General features: G+C 46.7%; 1 protein-coding gene across 4 annotated transcripts in view; it reads right to left on the minus strand.

The window, feature by feature from the left end:
• ralgapa2 (Ral GTPase activating protein catalytic subunit alpha 2) overlaps window positions 1-22,844 on the minus strand; it is a 168,734-nt gene extending 145,890 nt beyond the window's left edge. For all 4 annotated transcript variants that reach the window (XM_064331409.1, XM_064331427.1, XM_064331400.1 and 1 more), the window contains exon 1: window positions 22,585-22,844. In XM_064331409.1, the coding sequence (XP_064187479.1) occupies window positions 22,585-22,690 (106 nt within the window). In that variant the 5' untranslated portion in view covers window positions 22,691-22,844. The remainder of the gene's footprint in view (window positions 1-22,584) is intronic.
• Window positions 22,845-26,509: the final 3,665 nt, after the last annotated feature.

Genomic DNA, 26,509 nt, shown 5'->3' on the forward strand with positions numbered 1-26,509 from the left:
ACCGAACCACCAGATTTCACTAATATTTCGCTAATCGTTTTTACCTCCTCGGTTAAGGAAGTGAACTCGTCAGTGAAATCGGTTGGAGACACTGCGGCCTGCAAGACCTGTAGTTGAGTAGCCCTGCCGTAGTGCATGTCACTGTAGAAACAGGAGCGTTCTATCAGCAAATGGAGGCATAAAATGTACTGTGCAGTGACCTCAGGGCCCAGGGCAGTGCTTCCCAAACTCTAACTCTGAGGCCCTCTGTGTATGCCGTTTATTTCAGCCAAACTTCTGATAAGGTAATTCAGCACGTGGATTTAGATACCGTACTGCCAGGATTTTTATCGATTCGGAACGTGGGGTAGGTCATTCGCTTTTATTAAACCTTTCGTTAGCAACAGCAAGATTTCAGGTTTCAGCAAGCAGGTGTCCTCACTTGATCTCTGGGGCTCGAATGTGATGTTGCTTTTATAGCCAACATTCCAAGAGATGGTTTCTATGGGAATTTGGCCATTTCAGCCGGGGTAAAAAAAACACTGTACAGGGGTTACCCAGGACTGAAGGGCTGTTATCTGGCCCTCTCACTCGTTCTCCTTTTCAACACTTCCCATTGTGCCTGCTCGCTTCCTGTCCCTCAGGAAACCGCGTCCCGACCTGGCACCGCTACGGGGGGGGTGGGGGTCAGCAGGCGCATCCTCGGACCTGGGCGGGGGGACGGGGGGGGGTCGGGGGTGCCCTCGCTCAGATAACGAGGCGTTCCGGCCGTAACGCTGACCAGCAGCTGGAGCGGGGCCCGGCGCAAGCGGGCTCTCTCATTGTTAGCCCGGGGGAAAAGCGAGGGGAAACCGGGGGGGGGCTCTCCGGAAAGCGAGCGGCTGGCGGAACTCGCGCCGCTCGGCGGCGGCGGCCCCGCTCAACCTCCGCACAATGGGGGGAAGATCTGCTGCGCGCCCGCGGCTCGCCGCTGCCCTTGACCGTCGAAGCGTTTTCCCCCGCTGACCCACGACCTCGAAACGAAAAAGTCGCGCAGTCAGCTGCCTGTGTGGGACTCTGGGAAGGGACCTAAACTGAACTGTTAAGGCCATCTGGGCCAAGGATCTGCCGCTTACGTGACACACCCCACCCGCCGCGTCCGTTTCTTTTTTGGTTTTGTTCTTGTTTTTATTATTTTCCACCCAACCCGGTGCTGTACATATCCAATTCCTGCTCCAGCTGCCTGCAACCGCATCCGTGTTCCATGTGCAAACCACTCCGCCGATTCGAGGAGAGCTGGGACAGCCACGGTTCTCCTCCAAAACACGTGCTGTCCAACAGCTGCTTCTGTTTGCGTCGCAGACCACAGCGAAGCTCACACAGACAGGCGTCAGAGGAAGATCTTTCATATGAGGCTTTGACGAGCGCCCTTATTGGCCAGTGAGGGGTGCTTGAGAGCGACAAACCGCGGATCCCTGTCCAACTGAAACCCTCCCATAACCTGGGTCTCCACCTGTGGAGCTACCAGCCACAGTCAGCACCGGAACGGTCCGGATTCGATCCGAGGCTGTGAGGCTCATCCACGCGCCACAGCGCGGTGCCTTAACCGAATGAGCCACTCGCCAGCCCCAATGTGCCCCGGTATATCACAAACTGACTCGTATCGCCGATCGCTCAAACTGGCTCAGACAGCGCCGTGCTGTATTCAGCCCACAGCCACAGCGCATGCAAAGCGTTCATGGAAATTACAGTGACTGCTCCCCACGGGGCTGCTTTCACTTTCCAGCCACGTTCAGAGATGGAGCTGAAGCTTTACGCGTTCTGCCTGGAGGAAACATGCGGCTACAGACATGGAGGATGTGAGGCGGTAGATGTGAGACTGCACATCTGAGACCGTAGATGTGCAAGGTGTGAGGCTGAAGTTGTGAGACTGTACATGTCTTAGGCTGAGAGTTTGCAGGTGTGAAGGATGAGAGGTTGTAGCACAGCAGAACCTGAGGTTGTAGATGTGAAGGCTGTGCGGCCTTCTGTGTAGGATGTGAGGTTGTAGACGTGAAGGTTGTGCAGCTTTACGTGTAGGATGTGACGTTGTAGATGAATGAATGAATGAATGAATGAATGAATGAATTAATTAATTAATTAATCATTGCATTTATATAGCACTTTTCCAAACGCTCAAATTGCTTTACAGTGAAGAATGGGAACGCTCCTCACCCACCACCAATGTGTAGGGTGTGAGGCTGTGGTGTGTAGGATGTGAGGTTGTAGTTCTGCAACATGTGAGATTGTAAATGTGAAGGTTGTGCAGCTGTACATGTAGAATCTGAGGTCCTAGATGTGAAGGTTGTGTGGCTTTATGTGTAGGATATGAGGGAGTAGATGTGCAAGATGTCACGTTGCAGATGTGAGTTGGCTGAGGTGCAGGAGGACATGAATTTGTAGATGTGCAGGATGTGAGGTTGCAGATGGGATTCAGCGAGTATTCTTCGTACATCCTCTCCCCGCATTACCAGTTTCTGCTGGCACTGCTCTGCACCACAGAGGGCTTTATTTAGCAGCTGTCGACATGTCGGTGTTAGAAATTGTTTAAAAAATAAGAAATCTGCTGCCAGAGATGATGACTGTATAAAATATTCAAAGTGGGGAACTCAAGGAAATAAGCACAGCCTGGGGGCCAGGAAAAGAGCTCTTCCAGTTCCAAACGCTCTATTGCAGCTCGGTATGCAAAAAACTATGCCGATGATGTCATCAGCTTGGACATGTCCAGGTATCCTAGGAACCAGAGGAGCCACGGGAGGCACGCCCGCGCTCCACACTGGTCATCCGAGAGCCGCTCTCTCCACGTATCGGTTCGGATCTTGTCTCTGTTCCAGCGCGTCTTCAGAGCTTTGTACGTCTCTCTGGAGTTTCAGCCATAAGGCAGGCTTAGGCTGAGGCGTGTACACAAACACTGTGAGAATCTCATGTGTCAGGGGGACACTGTGTGTGTGTGTGTGTGTGTTTGTGTGCGTGCATGTGTGTGTGTGTGTGCGCGTGTCTGCATTTTCTGATTGTGTGTATGTGTGTGCGCCTGCATGTGTGTGTCTGTCTGTGTGTGTGTGTGTGTGCGTGTGCGTGAGAGAGAGAGAGTGTGTGTGTGTGTATACATGTGCGTGTTTGTGTGCATGTGTGTGTGTTTGTGACTGCGTGTGTGTGAGACATCGAGAATTAAAGAAGTCGGCACACTGATAGCTCCCGCTTCCATGCTTTATTGACATGTGGAGGCTGTTTGCTCTGCGTCAGACTTATCGCCAGCGCGTCCCTGCGGTGCGTCCGATGGCGCTCGTTTATGAAGGGCAGAGTCTGCGCCAGGTCGCGGTCACGAGGCGGGAGCCAGGTTTTACGACTGTTTACCGCCGGGGGGGGGGGGTCATGTGACTCACCTCCGAGACCCGGGCGGCTGAATCCCGCCGACTCACCACCTGGGCTGCAGTAGGGGCGGGGCGGGGTGGGGGGTGGGGGCGGGCGCGGGGGGGGGGGGGGGTCTGTTTTTCACAGCGTTTTGGAAGCGGGTTAGTGATTAACTGAGCGGAATTACAAACAAGCCGTTTGTGATGGTAACTGACCCACCCTCCTCCCCCCCCCCCCCCAGTCCAGCAGTGGCGGATTTGGCCGTGCTCTCTCTCTCCCGCTTCCTGTCTTCAGAAGCTGCCGCCATTGTCCCCCGGGACGGCCGCGGGTTGGCACAACTCGCGTCTCCGCGCGGACCTGGCAGCCCGCCGTCGCTCGGACTCGAACGTCCCTTCCCCGGCGGCCAGTTCCTCAAAAAAAAAAATTCCACGTTTCCCCGAACCCTTCAGAAATACGTGAGACGAAGAGGAGCTCAGCTCACCTTCCTCCTTATCTTCAACTGACAAATGACCACGTCTTACCGTTTTTCTTCTGGAAAAGACCATTTGCCAAGCTTACTCTACACCAAAACAATTCACCAAACGGTCTTGGTGATAAAAAACAATATTCATATATTTTAAAGTTTAGGTCCTTTGTTGAACGCAGGCGTGAACTAGTTTGAATAAAAAGCCCTTTTAGCCCTCAAGCCCCACGCATGCCCTGCAGCGCTCACAACAAACCCGCACGCGGCAGCGGGGCATGGCCGGGGCCTCCGCTACAAAGGCCCGGTGGAGGGGGAGTGTTCGAGCTCAGGCGGCTCGCCTCTGTGGCCGCATTGTCTTGTCACGTCATCCCCCGCGCTGAGCCGGGCTGCAGAACAGGTTTTTTCCTGCGGAACAACAACAGCGTGATAATGAAGGGAAGGGAGACGGACCTGCGGGGGCTACGGTGAGCTCTGCAGCGCTGCCCCGGTCAGACGCAGTCAGGCATGCCCAGATCACGTCTCTTTTACCACGTTTACGCCCTGATAAAAACTCCGCTGTCGCTTGAAAAGGATCACTCGATACATCCTGAAGTCGGCGCTTTGAGTAAAATGTTTTTTTTGCTTTTTTCTTTTTCCATTCGCCAGTCTGGCTGCGCTCTTCTGCTTGCTGGGCGTTGTGAGTTTTGTCCGTCCGTTCATCCTCCGGCACAGGGATTCGAAGGAAACGCCTGCGTTTAAGAAGTAGCAGCACAGGGACTTGAAATAAATGCCTGTGTTTGAAGGTAGAGCAGCAGTAAAGCAAAGGAAATGTCAGTGTTTGAAGGTATATCAGCAAAGTGAATCAACGGAAAATACATTGTGCGAAGGTAAAGCAGCGGTGAGCTGATTGAAAGGGCCGTGTTTGAAGGTATAGCAGCACAGTGAGCTGATAGAAAAGCCTATGTTTGAAGGCATAGCGCCACAGCGAAGCAAAGGAAAAGCCTGTGTTTAAGGTATAGCAGCACAGTGAGCTGACATAAAGCCCGACGTTTAAGGTACAGCAGCAAACAACAGCAAAGGAAAGGACTGTTTGGGGGGGAACAGTAGCACAGTGAGCTACAGGAAATACCTGTGTTTGAGGTATAGCAGCACAGTAAGCTGAAGTAAAGCCCTGTGTTTGAAGGTATAGCAGCACAGTAAGCTGAAGTAAAGCCCTGTGTTTGAAGGTATAGCAGCACAGTAAGTTGAAGTAAAGCCCTGTGTTTGAGGTATAGCAGCACAGTAAGCTGAAGTAAAGCCCTGTGTTTGAGGTATAGCAGAACAGTAAGCTGAAATAAAGCCCTGTGTTTGAGGTATAGCAGCACAGTAAGTTGAAGTAAAGCCCTGTGTTTGAAGGTATAGCAGCACAGTAAGCTGAAGTAAAGCCCTGTGTTTGAGGTATAGCAGCACAGTAAGCTGAAGTAAAGCCCTGTGTTTGAGGTATAGCAGCACAGTAAGCTGAAGTAAAGCCCTGTGTTTGAGGTATAGCAGCACAGTAAGCTGAAGTAAAGCCCTGTGTTTGAAGGTATAGCAGCACAGTAAGCTGAAGTAAAGCCCTGTGTTTGAGGTATAGCAGCACAGTAAGCTGAAGTAAAGCCCTGTGTTTGAAGGTATAGGAGCAGAGTGAAGCAAATAAAAGTAACGTGTTTGGAACTGAAAGAGCTTTCCGGGCCTCCAGACTGTTTAGCCTATTTCCTTTAGTTTCCCCACTCTGAATGTTTTATATCTTCTCTGGGAGCAGCTTATTATTTCCAACCACTTTTTCACACATAGCACCATCAACAGCTGCTAAATGACAACACAGCAGAGAGGACCCAGGGGACTGATAATGCAGGGAGAGGGGGTACAAAGAACACTCACTGAATCCCACCTACCACCTCACATCCTCTCGCACCTCAACAACCTCATATTCTACACGTTAGAGATGGTTACTGGTTTCACTATGAACACTTCCAAAAGTATGTGGACACCTGAACATCAAACCCATGTGTACTTTTTGAACATGTCATTCCAAAACCATGGGCATTAATATGGAGCTGGACTCCCCTTTGCTGCAATAACAGCCTCCACGCTTCTGGGAAGGCTTTCCACTAGATTTCGCAACATGGCTGCGGGGATTCGCTTCCCATTCAGCCACAAGAGCATTAGTGAGGTTGGGCACTAATGTTTCATGTGAGGTCTGGCTCGCAGTCGAAATTCCAATTCATCCCATAGGTGTTTGACGGGGCAGAGGTCAGGGCTCTGTGCAGGCCAGTCAAATTCTTCCCCAGCAAACTCAGCAAACCATTTCTTTATGCTTGCTTTGTGCACAGGGACATTGCCATGCTGAACACTGAGACACCGTGAAAAAAGCCAAAATATAATCTAACACGAACAAAATCAGGCCTTAGTGTTCTGGTCGTCATCTCACATCCATAAGATCTACAAACTCACAGCATACACACCTACAACCGCACATCCTAAAGATCAATCTCAGGTCATACACATCTACAACATTACATCCTTAAGATCTAGCTCAGAACTTACTGACTGATAGTTTTACATCCTACATGCCTATATTCTCACAGCCTAAATAACCAAAGCCAATCATCATTGGCAGCCTCACATGGCAGGCTCAGAACATGTCAATGGCAGGTGAGTTTGGTTCTATATCACACTGTGATCATGGCCGCAGTGTACACACCAGGGTCTATAGGAATTCAGTCTGAGGAACTGCCCAGTATGAGGGGTTCTCCAACCTTGGAAGTTCTGAAGTTGTACAGTGTCCACCCAGCGTAACTGGGCTCAAACTGCCAGAGCAGAACACACATTCATCATGGCAGCACACCCCCTGTAAGTTACAGAAACGTACTGCCATACAAATCATGCTCTTTTTAAAAAACTGCATAATGCATGCCGGCACTGTTGTGTAATTTTAGCTAATTACAGCCATGAAGGTTCAAAAGGATGATTGCAGTTCTGCAGAGGGCAAATCAAGCTGATTGGTTCTCTGGTATCTGATGTGCACCTACTGTGCATGCTGTATTAGCCAGTCCTTTTAGAATAAGCGAACAGCAGGCCCTTTAGACCCCTTCATAATATATGAATCTACGTAATAACAACCCAGCAATCAACCACTAACACAAATTAATGGTAATGGGTCTGCAGTGAGCAACTGTTGACCACTGGATCACACTTGTGAACTGGTTGCTTTGTAATATTCCCTTTTTTCTGACATTTTAATTGTGCTTAATATCTTCACGTCATTTTACTGTTCGTTTAAATCGCTGAAATCCTCACAGCCAGGGTTTCCGTACACATTTTTCCGTAGCTAAAATTTTCTAAAAAATAGCTAAATTGAGAGTAATTAAACGTCCAGGAAACGGCGGTTTTCCAGAAACGGCCATCTCTCGTGGCGTTTCACTTCACGCCACCGTCTCCAGCTGCGGGTCGTTAGTTCCGAATCGGTTTCGCGAGGCGACGGAATGGCGAAAGCCATCGCGTCACCTGGAAACACACAGTAAAGTGCGCTCCCCGCTGCGTGCTGTAAAAATCCTGCTCCGGCACCCACGGAAAAATCCAGGCCAGCAAACGGCGTTCGCGACGACTCCGCGGAGCAGAAAAGCCAGTCGTTACGTAACATTACAAGGCGCCAAACGGACTCTGGCTTCCGTTCACTTTTTTTTTCGTGCCGCCGTTCGATCTGAGGGACAGCCGGCAACAGAAGAACGATGCTAAAAAAAAACTCCACTAGTCAGAAAACACAGGAGAAATTTAGGTTTTATATTTGTTTTATTTTTATTTTTTTGGACGAATGTTCCTTTAAGGTCACTGACGTTTTCCCAAACGTACGGCAGAGTAAAACCACGCCAGGTTACAGCGGCTGCCCTTTCTGAAGCTCCCGTGAAGGTCATCGCAAACCAGAAGCCTTTTAAACTCCGATATAGCGACACACGCAAATGCTCACGCTGCTGCAGACTCACGGAAGCAATGTAAACCGTTGCAAAAAACGGAAATAAAAAAAATAATTTGCAAAACTGTGACAACACAGAAAAAGCATCAACATCACAAGTTTCAGAGATTGTGGTTTCACAGAGGAAAGGAGGGAAAGCACGAGGCGCTAGGCTACACGTCGCGATGAGGATGTGGTACGGCGATGGAACAGGCTGGGGTTAGGCCAGAAGGGGCACCGTCTCGCGGCGTGACACCTGACCGGAGTCACGTGACCCAGGTGCGAAAGGGAACTCGGGGGGGGGGGGGGGGAGCGGTGTCGTCTTGCAGAGAGGGACGTTGCCGGGTGACTGTCGGGAACGGAGAGAGGGGCGACTAAAGAGACGGCGAAGGCTGAACGATTCAGCCCGACGCCGCCGTGGCGTGGCCGTGGCCCTGCCCAACACGCGTGGCACCGCGCCTGGCATCCGCGGCAGTGCCCGCTGACACGGCTCTGCCCCCTCCCCCGTCCAACGCCTCCTCAAATGAGCTCAATGCAGTTCAAATTTTGGCTCCACTTCTCTCCCTTTTGCAATATTTTTATTTATATTACATACTAGGTGTGAGACAATATTACAATTTTCTCTAGACAGTGGCAAGCTGATTTGTCCCTGCGATTAGGCTACTCAATTGCTCTTTTGTTTGGTACAGTAGTACATATGCAAATGTGTGCATACCTATATATACACATAGTACCTGTGTGCATGCAGATATGCGGTAAGAAAGTCGGCATTGCATGGTTTTCACAGATACAGAAGTCAGGCGGGAGTCTTAAATGGAGGATAATGATAAATCGGTGGCGGCCCAGCTGCTAGCGATCGGCCCTCCACCCGCCGCGCCAGGCCGCTAATGCGATTCCGAGCCCAGCCGCCACTTACCGCCGCCGTACTCCGCAAAAAAAAATAATAAAATCCGTTACCAAGGGTGACCGCCCGCCACGTTCCACAGCTGCAGGCTAGCGCGTGCCATTCATAATTCCCTGCGGGACATGGAGATATGGGTGTGTATTACAGGGTCAACAGGACCCCGTGATTCAAAATCAACATCCGTTAGAGGGAGTCAGATAAAATATATATATATGCACCCAAAATGCACCCTATTGTTGCACCACCTCTCGAAAGCCTCACTCCCCTCTCCTGGGGTTTAACTGGCAAAGCGTAATGGCTGACTTGGCAGAACAGTGAATCACGGCCAAGATGAAGGACTGTTCCGGAACACCTACTTACAGCAACATAGTGAAAGTCATGATGGCAGAATGAGGTAAAACACAGGGGTTTATCAAAGACGCTGTCATCACCTGGCTCGTTCCACCATCGCCAGGAGCAAAATTCGCAAACTCGTCTCCGCAGCAAGGCTAGCTTACGCCAGCTGCGTCATTACGGAGGAGATAAAGACACGATAATGAACGATAATAGACGCAGAAAGGTTTATTTCCTTTCAAAAGGTGGAAACCAAAGCTGCCTGTGTCGAAGAGGCCACCGCCATCACCGCTAACTTTAAAAAAAAAAATGAAAGTGCAGGATTGCCTTCTGGGTAATCTAAGACAGTCAAACCCTGGGTCTCTGCCAGGTGCCCGCGCCGACCGGCAGCAGAGCGGTGCCAGCAGAACCCGGGCTCGTTACAGACAGCTACGCTTAGCGGTTTAAAGTTCAGGGTAGTCGGCTGGCCCGTCCCTGAACCCCACCCTGAATCAACCGAATCTGCTGTTTCAGGCCCGCGGTGCGGCCGCGGCGCTCCCGAAAAACGGCGTCTCCTTCGGGCCCGCGGGGATCCCCGAGCGATTCCCGGAACGCCGCCGCCGTGGAAAAGTACCAGCGGCTGCGAGGCGGCGGCCGGTCCCAGAGCAGGCGAGGCAGCGAGCGAGCGAGCGCTTCCTGTCACCGGCCCTGAAGCTCCTCGAACAAACGCTCAGGGCCTAAGGATGGCGTACGTCCTCATCCTCGCACCGCTGTTTTTCTGGGCCTTCGTGTATTTTATTCATTCGAAACAATGTTTTTTTTTATTTTTAACAAGAATGTTATTCGGTCGTGGAGCAAATCTCCTGGTGGAAGGATGACAGGGTGAAGGGTGAAATCTAACTCTCCCCCGGTCAGCCCAACCCCTCCCTGAAAAATAAGTCTGGTTTCATCAAAATATAGCCTAGCGTTGAGCCATCTCCAGCTCCTCAAGCAGAGCAGGGGTTGCCGTGTGATACCGGCAATATGGAAACACAAATACGCCGGTCCGTTCCACCACCCCGCCGTTTCGCGAAGAAACCACGCCTAGTTTATACAACGGAGCGAGGAATTTCAACGCGTTCTGTCGCCGGCAAATGGTTTAAGAGCATTAAACCACGGCGCGCCGCGCGGTACAAACAAGCGGGCTCAGGAACACCAAAAAAACCTGCTTGATAAACGTGGGTGGGGAGGCGAAATGAAAACATGAGGCTAGGCCTCCTATGGCTGCCCACTGTACGCTACGGCACAACCACAGAGGGGAAACCAGTGTGACGTGACAGACTGGTTCTGCGCACTCTCTCACACAAATCACACAATAAATATATCCGCCAGCCTGACAACAAACTCCGACCCCTCCACCCTCCTCCTCTCCTCTCCTACCCTCTCCTCCCCTCCCAGAAAGCCATTCCTGCGACATCGACAGTCTCGGCTTCTTAAATCCAACTCTTCCCGCTATTATTATTTGCTGGTCAAGGAAGCCAGGCCTGAATATTATGTGGGGATGAGCACTGTATTAGTATCATGACCCTTGACCTTTTCACACAGCACAAAATAAAAACAGTGAGGTTTAGTGTCCAACATGCTTCCGACACTAACAACTTCATAACGTAGGACATTTTCTAGCGTCCTGTACCTCGTCTCTATTGTTTATCTTGGCATATGTTCTGTGTCATGGGCCTGGCCATTCATTTCCCTTCAGGGACAATATAGTCATCCTACATTCTATAAAATTATTATGCATTATACATTCCACATATCATCAGCTCTTTCTGGGACTTAGGCCTACCACACAGCCTATTCTTAGCCTTCAGACGCATCTGTGCGTCACTTGTGAATATTTTTAGTCTTGGACCAGAAGGGTTGGGATAGCCAGGCTAAGTGTTCCTGCCCAGAAATATGCCTAGATACCAGGGAGGGTCTGGGCTGGGCTGAGTGGGGTGGGGTGGGTCGGTTAAAATGTCACCCCGAAGGGACTGCGGCAGTCCTTGTTTTTTTCCAGAATCAGAGATCTGCGCTGTACACCTTCGCTCCAGCCCGTTAAAAGCTATCAGAACCCTGCTCGCCCTCCTCCTTCAGACAGTCCCTGAACCCAAACAGAACCATAAAACTATTCAGGTTCAAAAGAAAAAATATTCAAGTGATTTAAACCATTTATGGCCACGCTTAATTTGGTGGTTCTTAAGAGAGTCATTAGAGTCGGTAATGAGCCCCGACCATATCGGGATCAGAATGACTGCTGGCGCCGTGTTCTAATTAAGTCTTCTTTGATTATCGACGATAGGCTTTCTCTCGCTCAGTCAGAATAGCCGTCTCTGTTGTTTTATGAGCCGTCGCTAGGGAAAGCATCGCACGCTCCCCCTCTTCTGAGCGGTGATCTGAAGAGATGCTTCTCTCTTAGGAAAGGGAATGAAGTCCCTTCATCTTTGACGGTCTCCTGGTTTGCATGCGTCTTGGCCGCATTCCTGATTTCCTGTGCTGCTTTTCCGTCTTTCCAGGCTTTAATAATTAAATGGATTATTTTTTGCCCCACTTTTAACCTCCAATTTAGTTCATTTCAGTGACCACCAAAAGCATTAGGCCTACAAACTGAACCATCAACACACATTGCGCTTTATGAGATTGAATTCAATGCAAAGAACCATAGCTGGGAGACTGAACCTCCCACAAAATTAAACTCTAAAATCAATGTTTAGCCCGTGAATTACCATCAACTATAAGTAGCATAAACATGGATGTGGACAAATAAACTGGTGAAAATTCAATTCAATTACAGATGTGCTCAGGGCTTTACAGTGCTCCCATTTTAGGAGCATATGTGCCTAAAAATTAGCATATGTGCTAAGTGGAAAAGTAATCTAGGAGCACATCTACTCATTTGGATTCATTAGCGTGCTCCTTCGGTTTTCAGCTTAGGAGCACATGCGCTCCTTGGAAAAAAACGATTAGCGTCGAGCCCTGGCGCTACCGGCATAGCGAGAAGAAGGCGAAAGTGGAACGGATCGGATCTTACGGTCTTAATGAACGCACTTAACCCGGTTCTGCAGGTGGTGGTGTGTCACCTTGACGTGCTGACGTTCGATGGCCACCTTCGGCCGTCAGCTGACTTCAGTCTAAGAGAGGGGGCCTACGCGTGCGCTCCGTCCACAGAGCCGCCAGGCTTCCCCACCACCCCCAGGAGAAGCCGCCTCCCACCGCAGGGAGTGGCCTGCGTTCTGAAAACCTCAGGCTCCGCCCATGAATCAGGAGAGCTAGGGACTGGCATTACAGTGCTCATTTACTCATTATAATACTGGAATTTAGTAAAAACTGTTATCTAGACCAACTTAAACATATTTAGCTTATTTTTATAAATAGTATCCATTTTGACAGCTGGATATATGCTGAAGTAATGCAGGCTAAGTACCTTGCTCAAGGGTACAACGGCAGCGTCATACCTGGAAATGGAACCAGCAAACTTTATGTTACAAACCCAGTTCCTTACTCACCATGCCACACTGGTGCCCATAAAGTAGTTAAATACTCAATTTTTTCACAAGACAAAAAGGGGCCTGGTCATAACATAAAATACACATAATATTAAATAAATAAATAAAATATTAAAACTGACAGCCAGGGAGGTCATTTTTACAGAGAGAGCGCGGTGCTCTTTCACTGCGCTACGCACGGTCTGGAATGCTAATTGCTCGCGGATTACAGCGCCGCGTTCTTTTATTCCACCAGATGTCCATCTCGGCGAGGCCACCGGTGTAGGGAACTCCCACCCCCTCGAGCGCAGAGGCGGGAGGCGTTGCCAGGAGTCAGATCGACATCTGGGTGATAAGGAGAGCGTGAAACCAAAGCCTATTACCGAAGGCAGGGGCGTAGCCCGCGGGAAGCCCCGCCTTCCCAGCCGCGTCGGTCATCCACGCGGTCACCCGGCCCTGCCCAGCACCCCGCGGAGAGATCAGCCGTCAAATATCTGCAGCAGCAAAATAAGGATTAAGGAAGGGCAATCAATGTGGTGCGCACATTTTGGGATTTATTAATACGCTAAATAAGGTGGCGCTGGAGCAAGGGCATGTCACTTAATGAGCCATCAGCTGCGAACTTCTACCGGCTCTTAAAAAATATAATTAACAACCCTTCTGGCGATTATGGTTTTACTGCTAACAAAAAATTATGAAAAGCACATGCGGTTTGCCTTTTTGATCCGTTTTTAACGTTTTGTTTTGTTTTGACGACCTCAGCTCGCATTAAAATCGTAAATGCAATTGCACAGCGACTTGAACGTTCGGTTCAAGCTAAGCCGCGTTCTTCTGGAGTGTTCCGCGATCGTTCTTGGCCGCAGCCGGCAACACGTTCGCCGCTGCTGGTTTTCTCGGCGCGAGCCGCCTCAGCTGCGGATCGAATGCGTGGTTGTCGCAGTATGTTCTCGCCTCCCAGACAGAAACAGACATTTGGCTCGATCGCTGCGACGAGGCGCGAAGACGATGAAACTGTGCCAGAGTGTTACAAAAGACTAATGTCGGTTCAAAGGAAACAGATGTTGCTATGGTTCTCGTCGACGACTGCAGCCATCTATGTTAGAACCATATGCGGCAAAGACCTATTATTTGGGCTGAGCTTCAGAATAATTACCCACAAGCAAGATAGTTAGCTCATATGCCAGGGGCAATTGGGACCAACTTTATGCCTTTTCTTCTTTTTTTTTCCAAACTCCCTTTATATCAGCTACCAACTGGCATAATCAGAGTCCCTGGAGCACTTTAAAATAATAGAGAAAGAACATCTGATATTCTATTTATGTCAGTACAACGCAGGCACATCTGTTAGCCTGTCACTATGCAAGCTCCCAATAGACCTATACTCTGGCACAGCAGATAGCATTGATTGACGTTAGCACAGGACAGTATTGAGCAGGAAAGGGTTGGAACCTGCTGGGTTTGTGGTTACACCTACATTGTTCTTAATGATCTTGATTTATTTATTATTATTTATTTATTTTTTGTGAATTCAAGTTCATTCTAGTTGGTTAAATTAGTTCTTGCGAGGGTGAAACCACAATAATCACAGGTCTTAAACTGGAAAGCAAGTATATATATACATTAAAAAGTTTTTAAAGTATAAATCTGTGAATCTGTTTTAAATCTGCAAAAAAATAAAAATAAATAAAGATCTGAGTGTTAGGCAAAACATGGTAGCCAGATTCAGCGGAACTTAATCAACTGGGATATTACTGCATGCAAAATTACAGAGAAATTACAGAGAGATTTATGTCATGTTACTTAGGGTTGGGTACCGGAATGACCGGTACCTACTGGACCAAATTGCAACAGAGAATTTGATGCCTCATGTCGGTGCCGCACGCCTTCACTAGCTAATGTTCCACTCGATTTGTCGAATTAGTGACAGCAGGTACCATTAGCACGCTAGCCGACGGTAAACTCTATCAAAATAGTATAAAGCAAAATTGTATAAAGTATAATTAAATAAAACAAATTGCTCAGAAAATTGCTTCTTTGTCTCTGCGATAAAAAAGACAATCTTTACTGTCATCTTTTGCTCTTTATTTCAAAGAATGTATAGGTTGGGCATCGGTATCAGGAAGGATTGTTTTAGCATAGGTATCGGAAAAATCTAAACGACATCCATCTCGCTGACGTGCTAACCCTGCCCTGCTGACACCATGCGCCTCTAAAATGCTAACCCCGCCCCACCAAGACGTGCTAACGCCACCTAGCTCGAATGCAGCGTGACAGCTGAGTGCAGGCGTATAACGGACTCAGTGGAAGCGGCAGGGATTAGCGTGCGACTGTTAGACGAGATCAGGTCAGGACTCTTCCTGTGCGCTGTCATCGCCCGTCACGAACCCGCGCCTCCGAGAGAAAAGAGTCTGGGCCCCGCCCCGCCCCCGAACAACGGGCGAGGATCCCCACCCTGTCGTCCCGGCGAAAAAACACCGCAAGTGACACCGCTAACGATTTCTGAATGTCGCCCAACCTGTACTCTCTCTCTCTCTCCCACGCCCAGCCGCTCACAATGGGGGCCCGACGTTGTCGCCTACGGCGTAACAGCCGGACGGCTCCGCTGCCAACTTGCGGCTTTTTGAAAACGTAGGAAATGTTTAAGAACCCAGAATCGCACGGCACGACGACGCGCACTTCTGGGGCATTTTAAGCACGCTCGGAATGACGGAACTGATAAAATCATAGAGGTGAAATCAAGATAGGAAAGAGAAAAAAAAATCTACATTTCTTACGCAGATTCAAGGCTTGCAAAAGTACCGACGTCGCGAAAATCGCCCTGGTTTAATTTTCTTTCCGGTTTCCGTGACGGGGGTGGTGGGGGGGAGCGTGGGGGTGGAGCAAAGGTGTTCAGCGTCCTTGACGTCTTTGTAAATAATGACCCTGACCTGTCTGGCTGATCAGCATCGGATATCAAACCTGCTCCGAAGTTTTTTTTTTAGTTTTTTTTTTTTAATATCACCACAGTGGTGACAGCGCGGTTCAAGTGAACGTCACAGGAGCCGCCGTTGCGATCGCCTTGTCCAAACACCGGCAGCGAAGCACTAATCGCAAACACGCGGCCCAGGCAAAACCCTCATTACTGCGGCATAAGCGTTTACGATAATGCTGATTGAAAATGTCAAGACTGCGAATAGTGTTTATCGCTTTAATTGAGAAATTAATGAATTTGTAGTACTGTTGGGTCCTTTCTTTTGGTTCAGTGAGTTGCCAGATAATTTATTTTTTGGAATGTATTCATTTATTTAAATTTAATGCAGGGTCATCCCCTCAAGGATGGACAAATTAGTGGTTCAGATGACTACCTTTGTTTTGTCAGGGACTACCAAATTGTGAAATCCAAAGTGGGGGGAACTACCAGTAATTTTTTTTGTTTGTTTTTTTGTTTATGGCATGCTCATTAATGTGGCTTGCAGGTAAAAATTGTGTTATAAAGTCCTATCTGTAAGGTTCTTCGACTGGTTCTCTCTTGATTACACAGGTGCAAACTACTCTAGTTTGGCATTCCGTTACAAGCCGTTGCTACTTGGCTAAACACATGAAAATGCACATGTAGTTTGGAAGGAGGCTTGTAAAGTTGTAGCAAAAATAATTTTATCAGCTCGGGTCCCCAGCGACGATGGAAAAGCCACAGGGATGTTTTGCCCTTTAAAAGCTAACGAATTCCGAGCAGAGGCAACGCTGACGCTGCGAACGCCGCATCGGTGTTTTACAGAGCGGAGCGGACGAAACGAGCGTCCTGCCGTCCCGTTCATTAGCCAGCCCGGCGTCCATGTCGTTTTATTAAAAAAAGAAGATGATTAACGGTGCAGACTCCTTCCGCGCCCATCCTTTCCCCCCGCCCGAAAAAAGACCTTCCAGCGCATTCAAATGTTCAGTGTGTAATCAACTCTAAGAAGAGCAAATCTGGTCCCGATTGGACTCACAGGTCCTCTGCTAGAGCTGAATTTCTACCTTTTTTCTGCTACTCAGCAGAGCGTCTCTGTGACAGTTTTCTGTAAAAGGCGTTACACAAATAAAATTGATTCGATCTGATGATTTGAATTAACACTGGGCATTTGACTGTGTACTCTCCTGGCCCAGGCAAAGGTAACTTGCTGAACACGTGCTCTAGTGTTAAGCGACAGCAACTCCCCCCGCACGCTCGCGCACGCCGGGTGTTTGTCCACAAACAAAAATGTCCAAACACTGCCAGGGACCGCGGCGACAGAATATAGGCTACCGCCATCTTATCCGCTGCCTTAACAATATGAAAACAACCCGAGCGTCCATGACCTTTCGGTTTCAATATGCAGATTGGAAAAATAAGACTTTTTGTGGTGTGGCGGGGCACTCAGCTGGACTATACCATTTACTTGGTTCACATATGTGGGGTTTCTTTTAGGGTTAAATAAGCCTCCTTCCGTAATGGTTCCCCATGCAGAGTCATTGAGCAAGTGCAAGTGTGTGAAGTTCTTAGCAAATGTCTGTTGTTTTGCGTTGTACATTGTTCATACTGTACTCAGTTAATCTGCTCTGCATATCTATTCTATTCTGCAGGGAGGAAGTGAGAGGAAGCAAGATATGCTACTGCAATCTGTGGTGGGAGAGTGTAATCTATGCCTTTCCTTTTACTATCCACTACCTCAGATATAACTATAGAGCCAGATAGTCCACTCTCATATTTATTCTGTGATTCTTAGTGACAGGAGTCTTTTGGTTAGTTTCTGGTACTAATTTTTGTTTAAAGACAAGGCACAGAAAGTACACCTGATGCTCAGAATATAGTTTCCCTCCTAGTTTATCTACAGTAATGTCTGTGAATCTACTACTTAAGTCACAGAAGCTCATTTCACCCAAGAGGTCACGATGAATTTATGTCACTTCCTTTCGGGGAACTCCACAACCATGTGAATGCTGGCTGGTCACAGAGCTATCCATGATAAGTTGTGCAAACCAGACTTTTCCTTAACAGCATGCTTCAAACCAATAATGTGGGATGCACGTAACCACGAATGACTAAGCCTGATAGTCTTATCAAAAATTCCACACCAGTCCAGAGTAGACCATTTGACATCAACACATACAACAGGGGCTTGAAAGCACACGTAGGCAAATGCAGTCTGGGCAGAGTTATTATTATTATTATTATTATTATTATTGTTAATAATAATAATAATAATAATCATCATCATCATCATCATTTAAAAATGTATTGATATTTTCTAGGCTATTCTTTTTCAGCAAACAAAATAGCAGTTAGAAAGTGATCTCATGACCACAGAAAAACAAACAATTGAAAGCTATGAATAAACAGAAGGCAGAACTATGCAGTTCCACTAAGCTGTTCTTATAAAAAAAACAACCTCCCCTCGCCAACAGTAAAGGCAACAGTCAGGAAACTGAAGCCAGTGCTGTGGATGTCGCCCACTGCTTGGCCACCGCGGTTCCCACAGAGCTGCCCTGTGTGGCCTCCAGTCAAACCAGAAGCTCCTCCAGTTGACCTCCGACCTCGCTGCTCTCTCGGGCGACGCCTGTCCCACCGGCACGTCCGATCATTTACCCGTCGCTCCTCTCGCGGAGGTGGGAGGGTCCTCTGGCGACAGGGCCAGGGGGCTTGTTTTGACTCTACTTCACAGGTCATGTGACGAGGGAGGGTGTGCAGGGCCCAGCTTTGCTCACGTCTCGGAGCATTTCCGGGGCCACGTATGGCCCAGCTCTGAATTAATGCATCTTAATTGGTTTTTTGAACATAAAGCAGAAGTCAGGCTGCATGTTCATAAGGGTGAGTCACGGTCAATGTATTTGCTAATGAAGTGGGGTCCTGGACTCAGAAAGTTTGGGAGGTATTATTATTATTATTATTATTATTATTATTACTATTATTATAACTAATAGCCTACTGCTATTACAATCATCATTATTATAATTGTACATTTTATGTATCCTGTGTCGAGATTTGCATTTTACAGTATAAACCTCAAACCACGGGAGTTTCTTCCAGTGTGAAACAATGCAAGTTGGAGAGAGAGAAGAAGGATGTAGGAGGAGGGAGAGGAAAAAGGCTTTGGGGCCACACCTCTGGCGGGCCCCCCTTCTCAAAACTACACATCCCAACCCCTGTCCCCACACTTTCACATGCGGATGTATTATGTCCTCATTATTCAGCACTCATGGGGGGGGGGGTCCCAGAGAGGCATGGAGATGGAGCGCGATCAGGTGGTCCACCAGACACGGCATAATTAACTGGCAAGAACGAGCTCGGCCAGGCGTGACGTACGGCTCGCTCTCTCTCTCTCTCTCTCTCTCACTGTCATACACACGCGTGAGCTCAGACAGGAATGCACGCACGTTTGGTGTCACTCCATGCGAGAAAATATACTCTCGAAAATATATCTCGGATGATTTTATTTCTTTTGAACAGCTGGTGCAAATTTGTATTGAATTTAAACCAGTAGTAAATTCACTGTGAAGTAGTAACGCCCTTAATTCATAGGCCTGAAAGAGACTACAGCTGATGCCAATCTCCACATTTGTTCAGACTCAATTCTTTATTTTGAGAGGCAAGTTTACCTCTGTTTACTGTGCTTAACTCTCAAAATCAAGAGTTGAACTTGCAATCTCCTAGCTCTGGAAGACATAGGCTATGTGGAAGGATTATTATTATTATTATTATTATTGTTATTATTTTTATTATTATTAAGCTTGTGTTACTCTCTTAAGTTCACAACATGCTGAGGTTCTCGACCATGCTGTATGTAACAAAATCAATCAAGATCAGGACAGGGATAAGAAGGCAGGCATGCCGTCACTCGCCCCACTTCCTGTCCCTGCAGGAAGTAGCCATTGGGAGGGAGCTTTTCCTTTGATGAAAAGAGTGTACCACAACCTAAAGGAGGAGGAGCAGCGATTCGGACGCTTGGTGCGCAACGGCCCGCCTTATCTCTGCCGTCGCACATGGGCTTGAGGAAAAAAAAAAAAACGTTGGGACTGATTGACTGCAGTTGGCCTCGGGTTGACACAGTGGCCTGGACTAGTTAGAGAACACAATGGCAGGGGAGGGGCCATGAGCTTCCATTCCACCAACCAGAACGAAAGGGGGAGTGGCCACTGGCCACATATGCAAATTTCACTCAAACGAGGACTGCGAGAAACCGAGTGATACGCAGACACTCGCCAAACCCTGTCGTTGGCTACAGGCACTGAGTGCCAAAAACGATGGACTTTCCACACACGCTTTCATCCCAGCACAAACTGCTGAGTGATAACCCCAGAACACAAACAGCACCCCGGACTCCTTATCGTTTCGTTTTGCCTTTTTTTCCCCCCCACAGAAAACCCTCTCGAGGAAGACTTGCGAATAAGCCCCGTCGCCCGCCCGCGAACGGCCAGGACGAGCACAGAGATTACGATCCGCCGCGAATCGGGAGCCGCGTTACGTCCCAGCGTCCGCCGTTTCCTGCGGTCGCGTGCAGCCGCAGAACCGGCAGCGCGCCGGACTCCAGCGGCAGAAGGGCGGGACGTCTCGTCTCGCGTCCTCAGTGGCCAGAGAAATGGCAGCCTCTCAGACAGACAGCACTGAAGGGTGGCTGAGGGGGCGGGGCAACGTACATCCTCTTTTTAGTAACTGTCGCCAAAGACAGTCACGGTTGTTCACACGCACCTAGACCTGATTCTGATTTCCCTTTTATCAGGGCTTTTGTTTTGACATTATTTCCTCATTTCAGATCTCTGCATGGCTTTTTTTTTTTTTTTTTTTTTTTTTGGTCTGGGGTCAATGATTGGGTTTCCTCAGACCACGGGGCCACCTCAGGCTGAGATTAGTAGACACTGATACGACGGCCGGCTTAATGGGATCGTTCGAAAAGGCGGTCAGAGGTGAGGCGGATGCGTTCTACATCCTCCCCTGCCCGAGTCACACCAGAGTTCCGCGCTAACCGCGCACGGTGCCACCAGACGGGCCCAGTAAACCAAAAGTAGCCACAGTAGCTGTGGTGGGGCACTAAACACAGACGCATCAGACCACAGGCGCTGCGTCTAATGGGCTGCAAGGAAGTATCGCACAGAACAGGCAATCGCACAGAAACTGCTTTGTTGCTTTCAACAAGCAGGAAAGCACAGAAAAGCCACTGACATAGACTCATTCAACCAACTGCCACTTAACTGAAATAGCATTACATTGCTAATGCCAGCAACCTATTCAGCACAGAAAAGTAGCCAAAATAATTATTCTCAGAGAAATACGTGTTCACAGGCTGAGGTGTTAAACTTTCTTGTACTTTGTCTTTCAGCTTCTTATTATTCAACATAAAAGACCTACTCACACCACTCATAAAATTAGCAGTCATTTTGGCTTGATGCTTCCCTCATCAGTGATGTCTGCCAGGTCCACCACCTGCATCCTTAGATGTAAAATGGGCTGCCTGGACTGCATTAAACTCAAAACCACTGCCTCTCTGGGACAAAAGTTCAAACCTGTTTCTCTGGATTAAGGAAAATGTGTCATCAGACTACAAAAAAACACAATGCACATGCACCTTAGAGTACGCAACATATTAAAAAAACATATCAGCCCACCCATCTTAAACCAAACTGTTCTAAGTATTCAAATTACACCGTACATCGGCACAGTATATTACACACTACAATTTATTCCTAACTCATCATCATCACTACGACCAATCAAAATACATAAAAAACAGCGTAATAAACTTTGACAGTCCGAAGTGTGAAAAATACCATGCTACCAAAAAGAGTTCGGTTTCACTACGTGTGTCTATCAGCAAAAGAAAAAACATTTTCATTATTTATTCAGTTACCGCAGTTTTGGAAATGTTCATTTTTTTCTACTTAACAGAATGAACTGCAAAACAGAAATGTTTTGAGAAATAAGAGAATGCATTATCTTGACAGCACTACGGCCTATTGATGAAAAACACCTAAGACAATACAAGACCAACAAAGCATCAAATATCAATAGACTCGCGGACGCATCACGTCAACAATACAGTTGACGGTAAGGCTCTAGAATAATGGGGTTCTCACAGACACATGAGGGGTTTTGTTTGATGTTGTTGTTGTCTAAGTCTGGGCACTTAAGATCCTGCTGACTAAACACACGACATCATCCAGTCGCTAGCCCGGCTTTTTTCTTAAGAATGCCTGTTAGAGAATCGTAGCAGCTATTAGATACATCAACGAGTTAACGATAGCTAGACTATCTGCACAACTAGCAGCGTGGGTTACTAGCTAGCTACTTCAACGGGGTCACCTAACGTGAGCTAGTTATCTAGGTATAGCGAAATGGGGAAATTTCATTAACGATCAGCGCCTGTAACCAAAGAGTCCCCAATGACCGTAGAATTAGCCGTTTGCTAGGGATCTAACAGACTGCGACCTAACATTACCTAGCGCCTAAAATGTCAAACGTTAACTAACGTAGGTTGCTGGTCAGTTAGTCCTGTTGGCTAACAAGCTGGCAGTTTAACTCCGTACCTAACCCATCATGCTAACACAAGTCCACGTAATCGAATCCAGTGGCTAAGCACAGGTAAACGTTAGCTACCACCTAGTAACTATGAAGCACCCGTGTTGTAAGGTGGCTAGCTAGCTAGCTAACGTTAGCTGAATGGAAAACTATGGCTCTGTGCAAACCAGACATGAGAACGTAGTGAGTTAACTTAGCTGAGTATACAGAATGCAGGCGACAAAAGGCTGCGTGATGCACGGTGTGTTGTGAGTATGTATAATATAAACCCACTATCGTGCCTTGCCGCTAGCTAGCTACGTTATGCTATGCGGGTAGGCTGGTTAGCTAATCAGTAACCTTCTTGCACAACGATATAGTGTCAGAGAACGTTTTCTGTTGTTCTGTACACTTATTTTCAGTCGTGACCGCGGGAAAAGCTAAATATGACTTTCCTTGCTACAGATCTAGATTACAGTGTCTTTCGAACTTAACAATTTCCTTATAAAATAAACATTAGCTGGCCCGATCCCAACTGTATTGTTCAGTCTCGTTAGCCAGCAGCTGACTGCAAAGCACACCGCCTGTATTCAGCGCCGTATTCAGTGTCATTTAGCTCACCTAGCAGTGAGCGGAGGTGCTTCAGCCGGGTCAGGACATCCTTCTTTGGGTCCAGAACTTTCTGTGTAGATTTCTTGACGTCTCCATGGCCCCTTCGTGAAAACATTCCGCTGTAGAAGGCTATTATGGAAGAAGGGGTTTCCTCCTTTTTACCATGCAGTCCCCCAATGTGTCACTTTTCTCCGCAAATCGTTGTGTGCCTTCGCTGGTGAACTTACGCCGTTTGGTCCCAGTCTCCTCCTTTTTCGAGGGTGTGTAAACACGGAAGCAGAGCAATCCCGTAACGATGTCGTGGTTTGCGTGACCACGTCCTCCTCTGTGTCGACCGGGACGTAGCCGCTATTTTGTTGACCCTTTCAGTGACAATGGCATCATTTTCAAATTATGTTGGTAGCTGAGTATGTTTTAGCGTGTGCAATAGACATGAACGGTTGCCTAATATATGCCTTTGAATTTATTATTCTATTTTTGTAATACACGCACATCAACAGAAAATATTACACGCATGTTAATATGTGTTTCTTATTTTAAAGGAAGTAATCCTTTACACTGAGTGAGTGTGTGTGTGTGGATTCTGTTTTTTTTTAATGTGAGATTCTTGCTGTTCCCTTTTTGTTTTGGGACTATGGGCCACTAGGTGGTCAACAGCAACACCTGCCTGTAATTATATATTTAAAAGGTACATTAAGCAATCACCTGTCAATGTTATATTCAAGGTGAGCTACACAACATTGTGATATTTTGATGTGTGCATGCAGGCTGATATCAGGAGCTGCCTAAATATGTTACATTGTGTGACATGTTGAAACATAAACTCGGTGGCCACTTTATTAGGTACAGCTCTCTAGTACCAGGTAGAGGCCTCTTTTGTCTCCAGAACAGCCTGAATTCTTAGCAAACCTCCTGTTTTACCTCATTCCAAAGGTCCTCAACTGAATTGAGATCTGGGGACTGTGCAGGCCATTGGAGTAAACTGAATTCACTGTCATGTTCATGGAACCAGCTTAAGATGTTGCATGGTTTGTCACATGGTGCATTATCCTGCTGAAAGTATCCATTTGAAAAAGTGTAAAAAGTGGCAGGCTATAAAGGGATGCACACGATGAGCAACAATGCGTAGGTATGCTTTGGCATTCAAATGATGCTCAGTTGGTATTAAGGGGCCTAATATGTGCCAAGGAAATGTTCTACACGCCATTACACCACCACCACCACCACAAGGCAGGATAGATCCATGGATTAATGGTGTTTATGCCAAATTCTGTCCCCTACCGTCTACATGTTGCAGCAGAAATAGAGATTTATCAGATGAAGCAGCGTTTTTCCAGTCTTCAATCATCCAGGTTAGGTGATCTGTTCTGAACTGACAGGAGTGGAACCTGGAGTGATCTTCTGCCGCCGTGAACCCATACATTCAAGTTTCAGCACATTGTGTGTTCATTAGTAAGGTGTTTGTGCCCACAGAACTGCTGTACTCTGGGCGTTTTTCGTTTATCGCACCAGTGTATAAACTCTTGAGAATGTAGTGTGTGAAAGTCCCAAGAGGGCAGCTGTTTCTGAGCCACTACATCTAGCACCAACAGTCATACCACAGTCACTTGTCGCTTGGATCAGGCATCTTGTCCATTTCTAAAGTTTGGTTGAAAAAGGACTAATCCTTTTCACCATGTCTGCATACTTGATATACTGAGTTGCATTCACACAATTTGCTGTTTGGAGGAGAAAGCTATTTGAGTTATCGAGCAGGTGTACCTAATAAAGTGGCCGGTATATATGACAAACTGGTTGAGTGAATAGTGAGGTACTATTCACTTCACACAACCGAGCACCCTAGTCACAATAAAAATTTCATCCAACTGAATTCCAGCCAGGTGACAATACTTCTGTCAGTACTTTTTTTTTTTTAATTGTTCATCTACTTCAGGTAACTTCACACCCACATAGAGATTCCTGTGAAATACTTCATGCAGTAGAATTTAAGCAAGTAGCCTATGTGTTACAGTCCTGTAAGTCTGAGGCCCATGCTTGTATTTCTAAAGCTTCCACGAACCTTGTATAACACCTTTATTAACACAATATAACATATTTATAAATCATTTGTGAAGAACTGTGCAAAAAGTTTTGGTCAGTGAGTTATTTGACCATATTGTTTTACCTTACATGTCTCATGTCGTCTTGTAAAACGCATTGTGTATTCTCCTGAAGCTTTTGTGGAGATTTAACGAGAAGCTAATGAGGGTGTTACCCATCCATAAAGAAGGCTAACGCATGATAAAACTGAATAAAACCAGGAAAGAGTAAAAGCAGGCACACTTGCTGTCAAAGTGATTCAGATGTTGACTGTTTCCAAACTTTCCTGGAGGCTGTTCTATTTATAAAGAGTACAAGTCACTTGACTTCATAAATCCCCAAAGTGGATCCGTACATGAGCACATTCGTGGTACAGTCATATCCCAAAACATTTACTGCGATTCTGACAAGGATATAAACACGTGGAGCTTTTTCCAAATTTTCCTCATCAAGCTTTTACATTTTAGCCCTTTTTCTTCTCCTCTCAAGAGCATATGTGATACCTACTCAGTGCATCCATTTATATTTGTTAAGGTGTACTTTTTCCTTATTTTTTTTCAATTTATGTCACATCTGCTTGTACTGTTTCTATGAAATGTGCCCTGTGGAGCACTTTGTGATGATTTATATCATTCTTCAATACACGTATGTGCCTTGGGCAGCTAGCCACCACTTTTGTTATACCTGCGTTCCATCTGGGTTAATAAATGCAGCAATGGAATGTACGATGGTGCTTTATTTGTAATTGGATGTGATAATTAATACTACATTATCTATTTCCCTCTTGCACCTACTATCAAATCTAAATTTACATTGTAAAGTTATGTATTGGTTGCGTTGATCATGACACTGATGGCTCAAGCATCAGCACTTTGCCTAAACCAGTAAGTAGGTACTTACTGTATGTAAGTTGGTCTGGATAAGAGCATCTGCTAAATACCTAAATGGGAATGTAATTCGATTTCAAATGTATATTATAGGATTATTGGCTATCTCACATAAGAGCCAATGCTGTATCGAAAAATTCTTGTCTGTTATGTTTGTGTATGTGCGTATTATGGATAATGGCTAAACGTTTCTCTTGTGTGGTGAGGCTGGGTGTACCATGTTGACCTAATTTCTCTCTTGCTAGCTAAAGGGAGAACTTTTGGACTGATGTTATGCTAAGATTTCTGTGGCTGCTGGCTACAGCTAGCATTTTTATAGTGAAAAATTTATTCTGCATGATTTGTATAAATGCTGTTTCTAACTGTTTGGACATATATCTTGAGTCTGTAAGTGGAAGGTTACAGACTCAAGGTAAGTTGGGAAAGTTTCTCACACTGTCATTGGCTGCTGAGGCAAAACCTGTGTAGGCCTAGCATGTCAAATTACGAATTATGGAAAAAATGTTGTTTTTTTACCCACTAGTCATTTTTCTGGTACTAATACAAACTGAAAATGCATAGTATTGCTTTTTTTGGTGTAACATTTCGCAAATTTCCATTGAAATGGAGCAATATAGTAAACTTGTTGACCAATGCATTTGGCAGTGATGTAAAAATGGGTCAATATAAACTGCCATGTTTGCAAAACAATGAATTATATTACAGATACCATCTGCAGCACAAGGATCTGTTGTTTGCAGCACTGTACAGTCATTTTCCACATTCTTGATGGTGAACAATGATGAAATGTGACACATTGTATCAGGAAAACAAGTATACTAATGACCATATCAAAGCCTGGCACTTAATTTTGCAATATGGAGTATCTTAAGTGCCGTCTTAAGTTTACTATTTTATATTTTTATGAATATTTATATTCGAATAATTTATGCACTGTATTATATTGTTCATTGTGGCACATAACTCCT

Source organism: Anguilla rostrata, chromosome 1 (assembly GCF_018555375.3).
Source record: "Anguilla rostrata isolate EN2019 chromosome 1, ASM1855537v3, whole genome shotgun sequence".
NCBI lineage: Eukaryota > Metazoa > Chordata > Actinopteri > Anguilliformes > Anguillidae > Anguilla > Anguilla rostrata.